Source organism: Triticum aestivum, chromosome 3B (assembly GCF_018294505.1).
Source record: "Triticum aestivum cultivar Chinese Spring chromosome 3B, IWGSC CS RefSeq v2.1, whole genome shotgun sequence".
NCBI lineage: Eukaryota > Viridiplantae > Streptophyta > Magnoliopsida > Poales > Poaceae > Triticum > Triticum aestivum.
Window position 1 is genome coordinate 751,390,021 of NC_057801.1, and position 5,894 is coordinate 751,395,914.

General features: G+C 46.4%; 1 protein-coding gene across 2 annotated transcripts; it reads right to left on the minus strand.

Annotated features, from left to right (window-relative positions):
- Window positions 1-782: 782 nt before the first annotated feature.
- Window positions 783-5,084, minus strand: LOC123072193 (uncharacterized). 2 transcript variants are annotated; one of them, XM_044495758.1, is made up of 3 exons: window positions 4,756-5,084; window positions 1,939-2,948; window positions 783-1,842 (listed from the first exon to the last, which is right to left on the minus strand). In XM_044495758.1, exons 2-3 carry the CDS (start codon window positions 2,940-2,942, stop codon window positions 999-1,001), a joined length of 1,848 nt encoding a protein of 615 aa, XP_044351693.1. In that variant the 5' UTR covers window positions 2,943-2,948; window positions 4,756-5,084; the 3' UTR covers window positions 783-998. The 2 variants fall into 2 exon arrangements, with proteins under 2 accessions (XP_044351693.1, XP_044351692.1); XM_044495757.1 differs by having other exon boundaries at window positions 783-2,948; window positions 4,756-5,083.
- Window positions 5,085-5,894: the final 810 nt, after the last annotated feature.

Genomic DNA, 5,894 nt, shown 5'->3' on the forward strand with positions numbered 1-5,894 from the left:
AATATAGATAATGTGCATAGCTCTGTCCTCGGCTCGGCTCAATCCTGCAACCCGGGTCGCGTTGGGACGAGGCGTGGCGAGCGTGTAGGTCTCCTCTTCTCATGCTCATACAAGTGGTAGAAGAGCTCACCTTATAAAGAGATGCAACTCCTTCTCAACTTCTGGGGTGGGACTAAACTTTAGTCTCACTCACACCACTCACATGTGTGCATGAATGGTCCAGGAGAATTTCAGAATTTTAGTTGGTCTTTGGGCCAAAAGCATACTAGCAAAATTCCAACACGCATAACCATGAAGACAGTCCATGTGTGCCTGAGCTTCCAAACAGTCCATGTGTCTTGGTACTGCTAAGAAGAGGAGTTAGCTTACGGATGTAAATGATGCAATAAACGCCGTCCACAAGTCACGTTTAGTTAGTTTTTGTTAGCTCGATAGATCATAAGTGGGCTTAAATAGGATCCGGTTTACATCCCTAAGTTAACTTAAGCTTGTATGTACTCTTTTGCTTTTATGAAGAACAATGACTCTGCTTACCGTTTTGAATTCAACTGTATAGTGAGTGAGTCCAAAATGGGAGCAACTAGCCTGAGCCCAAAACATCTGATTCCAGGGACACAATCATAAAACAGTTTGCCTGCAATATGAAAGAAATCTTATCCCTAGTGCAACAAAAACAATCAAGCCCCCAACAAAGCAAGTTCATATCACAACTCGAGGCGCTGTGCAACCAAAGCAACAAAATCAGATCCTGCTCCAGCCGGCTGCAACAGACCCATGGTACATACATAACCAAGCCACATGGTAGTATGGTAGCATTAGTAGTACAAGCGTACACCAGATTATAGAGTTTCAGACAGGAAATACAACACATAATCACAATATTACACCAAATCAACAAGCGCAAAGTCATCATAAACGCAAAGCCTTAAATATACAAGTTGTGATGGATACACATAGACTGAGTGTAGCTCCTTGCAGCCTCGCCTTCAGACCTTGGTCTAGGGGATTGTAGTACTGGGACGCTCCAGAATACCAGCATGCATGAGCAAAGCCCAGACGTGAGTCACAAACTCGCCTCCTTCCGCAAGAAGTTCTATGTGACCAGCTACATTGTTAGATGGGGCGATATACACCATCATCTCGGCCCAGAAATCTGCCAATAGGTCCCACCGGTTCGCATGATTGTCCATGCTCTCCAGCGCTTTCCCCAGCACAGCACCATAGGTGAACAATTTTCTTCCACTACCTACGACATACTCTAGTTCACTAAGCTTTTCATACTTTTCCCTTGGAGAGACGAGATCATGTAACATTTCTTTGGCTTCTTTTACCATCTCATCGAGAGCACACTTTGTTTCTGGTGCACTGCCTGGAAGCAACGTTGGTGCAAAGGCGACCAAGTAGGTACAATACTTGGACAAGACAGTGGCGACAACTTGATTCGGGTGCACATCGTGTGGGCGTTTGATTGTATCCGAGATCTCACAGAAGCTAGTCGCAACATGCCATGCCAGTATGTTGTCGGTCAGTGTATATTCATCGTTGATCTGGCATGCACCGCATAGTTCATCACTCATGCCGTGTCTCATTAGTGCGGAGGTTCCATGTGAAAGATGGCCGTTTGTTGAGTTTTTGATAGTCCGTGCCACTGCCCTCTTCACTTGCATTGGCAACTCCACAGGCTTGCCTGCTTTCTCAGTTGGAAGGAGATGCTTCAACCGGGATATTTTTGCCCAGTCAGAGACACAGTAAGACCATATCTGCAGGAACTGAGATACCGACAGTGCAGCCAACGCTAGTACGGTAACCAGGACATCTTGTGTGCTGGTTTCTACAAAACGACTATCCAAAATAGAGCCGTGCCGGTTCAAAACACTAAGAGACCATGCACCAACTGCTATACTGACCAATGTGAGGGTGAGTGAAAGAGCATAATACCTTAGCTCGTTGCCATACATTATGGAGGCATATTTGGTGAAGAAGAAATCATAGAGGAAAGCCAACTCTGCTTCAATCACTTGAAATGCTCTTTCATAGTCCTGTTCTGTTTGCAATAGCCCATCAAGAACAAGATCACGAGTCTTGTCAAGCCCAGATTCAGGACAAGTGTAGCCAAAGTATCGCCGAACCACAAGATGGAACAATGCGAATGAGAGACACAGATCCTTGAGACGACGGATAGGAGGTCTATAGTAAGATGACAAGATACCGATGTTGTCACACCAAATGTTATCCGGTGTTATTGCATTTTCTCCAATTGTTGCCCGCCCAGAATGGATTAGAACCGGGTACTTGTATCCCTGCATGGTACGAGGGTCGTAGGATGTGCTGAGTTTGTGCTCACCCTTCATGTAGCGGGCCAGCCACTTGATGCCATTGTCCGATGATGGTTTGCTTGCTAACGATGCAGCACCCCACTGCTCAGCCGTTTTAATTCCCAACAGAAATCCCACGACGTACAAGCAACCAATGAAAGGAACAAGGCGACTGGAACTATGCTTCATACCGAATGTATAAATAAAACCACTTAATACCATGCCAGCGCACGTCGAGAACAAGGCACAATCACAGTAGAGCTTCATGAGTTGTTTGTTTTGATCGAGCTTCTGGACAGACATTGAGCTGGTGCCTCCAAAAAGCATGGCCAGAAACATTGCCCACACCGGGTACAACTCGTTTTTAATTTTCCCCGCCTGCATCAGTCCCACAGTGTAGGAGAGAAGTGGGAAGGATAATATAAACACTCCGCCCACTCCATATCTTATAATGATGCTCCGAGATTGACGCCTCCTGGGCGAGAGAATGGCAAGGGCGATCATAAACACAGCCGCGATGATGACAAAATCTTCCACGCGGTCTACACTCTTCCTTGGTTCTAGATTATTGTTGACCCAACGCTCCGTGTAGTTTTTGCATACTTGTGCTTCCATGGTTGTATTCATTTCCTTCTGCATATGTTATTTAGGTAGAGAGTGTGAATTTGATATACCGATCGGACAAAGGAAAATGCATCCGAGCACTGGTGTGCATGGGGGTCGGAAGCCAACTTCTATTTTGAAGATGCATTTTGCTAATCCTTAGGGGGCATGCACAACTGACAAGGGCTCCAATGGCATGCATGTCACTAACAATTATTCCATTCGTTCATTATTATATGATGTTTTAACATTTTTTGAATCGAATGTATATTGACACATTTTAATGTGTCTGTTCACGCATATCAGTTTGTATGTAGTTCATATTGAAATATTCAAAACATCTTATAACAATGAATGAATGCAGTAACAGTTGATAAGCACCCCATCAACATGCATGCATGTCAATAATAGCCAATTGAGGCGAGGAGATTGTGTGATCCATGGTAGTACAATGAACTAGGACGACCCCCCACAAAAAAAAGAAACTAGGACGATGGAAAATCTAGGAATTTTGATCTGGGTTTTGTTTATTCTCTAACAAAACTATTATTTTGTTTGGAATTAGCACAATGAACTTCCCTTGAATTGGTAGTTATCTAACATATTTATTAATTTCAAAATCACCCACTATGCCTAGCCTAAATATGTTACTGTAACATGACACACCAAAAGAAAATGAATTCACAATGAAGATAATAAAATAGACTAATAATATATACATGTTACCTATCTAAGTTACTTTAAACTATGACTAGGCTTAAAATGGATGTGTGACTCGCACATTAGCTTCCTCTTTGACCAATCTTCACTTCATGTCCCTGACAAAAAAAGTCCGCTCTTTGACCCCATCGGAAGCACCAAGTGCCACCACGCACTAGGACGTCGTCGCAGCCGCCACCGCCACCGCCATAAAATACTACCGGTGCTGCTCGCACATATTGCGTCGGCGGGGGCCAACCGCATAGATTCTTGTGCTCTGAATTCCGGCAACCTCGAACTCAAACTTACGCACGATCTCCACTCTGGCGCAACCTTGAACTCGAACCAGCGAGTATTTGGCGAGCGTCAACTTCGCCTACAGCATCACGAAGTCCTGCCCGATGCACGACTGTGGGCCAAAGGTGAAGGCCAGCATCGCGCTTGGGTGCTTTGTTGCTTTGCCCATGCTGTTTTTCGGCAGGACGGTGTGGATGGTGCGGCTTAATTTGGCAAGTAAGCGTTGAGATCTACTCTTTCCGTCCCATGCATAATATAAGAATGGTTTTTAAGCTAATATAGTCTGAAAAATGTTATTATGTTATGGAACCGGGGGCGGGGGGGGGGGGGGGGGGGGGGGGGGGGGGGGGGAGTACGTAGTTACTAGTTAGTTGCCCGATAATTCTAGACTTACGAAGACTTACGTAAAGTTTTACGTAACCTTCCTTCATAATTCTATCGTCCCCCCGATTTTAAGTGGGGTGGGCCCCCTCTCCTTCCTAATCCCAATCACAAATTGACAGCTGTTTAATCACGTAAGATTACGTTAGTTTTGTTCGTAGATGTAGCATTGCTCTTAGTTGCCACTCCAGAAGTCTAGAAAAATCATTGGTGGATGATGAACATTTTATTTTAGGTTGCTATAATACTAAGCCGCCTTACGTTTTGTGTTTCTTATAGCATTAATAATTCTAAACTGCCTTAGGTTTTGTGTTTCCTAGCATTAACTTGGACATACGAAAGTCTTAGCCTCTACTTATATATAGATTACATATCGTGACGGGTGATGAAATGGAACAGATTAGACAAACATATATAACTTCAAAACGGAGCACCAAACGAATGAGCAGCAGCATATTACCGTAGCGGCCGGGCTTCGTCACCGTCCTGCAGGGTGCAGCTAGCGCGCGAGCACCAAAGGAATTAATTAGCGAAGCAGTGGGAGGGAACCACGCAGGCTAGCTAGGCCTAGCTAGGACTAGGAGGCATATATTGCCCGCCCGGTGCGGCGAGGGGGTCGACGATCTCCAAGTCGTCGCCCTTGCCGTCCAGTTACCGCGCGCCGCTGCGACGCGCACCACACGTATGCCGGGCGAGTGGCCACAGAGGCATTCTGCGCAGCTTCCTTCCTCCGTGCCTACCTCTCATCACTCGCTTGTTCCTCCTCACACGTAGCTATTCCCTATCTCCTCTATCTGTCACTCTGTCTATCCATACATGTGGCTTCGCCTGATCAGTCCCTGGCTTATTGCGAGGAGCAGTCCTGATCTTGAGTGTTGCACGCCACGTGCGAATACGACCTGCTCGCCTACCAGATCCAGGTGGTGGCCAAAATATCGGCGCAGCCGACTGGCAGTGGCACTCATGCAGCCACAGCTGCCATCAGTCTAGCTCTATCAGTTGGTCTACTTGTGCGGTATAGACATATGGCATGGGACCCTTCTCAGCGACAATTTTCATTGTTAGAGTAAACCGAGGCAGTCCGTCGATCTAACGAGGATCAAGCAATCACACGAGGCACGACACCGAGATTTGTTAACGAGATTCACCGATATGGCTACATCCCCGGGGTATGACTACGGGCGCTCCTCCCCATGACACCGTCACAATACTGCACCCCGGCCGCCCGGGCGCCGGCACACGCCGCCGGCTCCCCCGCGTGCCCGTGCTATTATGTTGGCATCGGTTACATCGTGTGTCTACCCCCGCTATATAAAAGAGGCCTAGGATACAAGTGTCCTACTTGGACACGACTCCACATCCTATGTAAACACAATACAACTCATAGTCTAACTGTAACCTACCTTGTACACAATATTCGACACAACTCTAACAAACTCCACCTTGGCGAATATTCTCCACCACCTTGAATTCGTCCGTACGTCGAACCTCCATGTACATTGGACTTGAGATACCCCATGAGCACCGCTGCTACTCCCAGACTCCATGTGACTCCACCTGCAACTGTAGTCCTTTCTCGTCTTCTTCACAGTCAACACT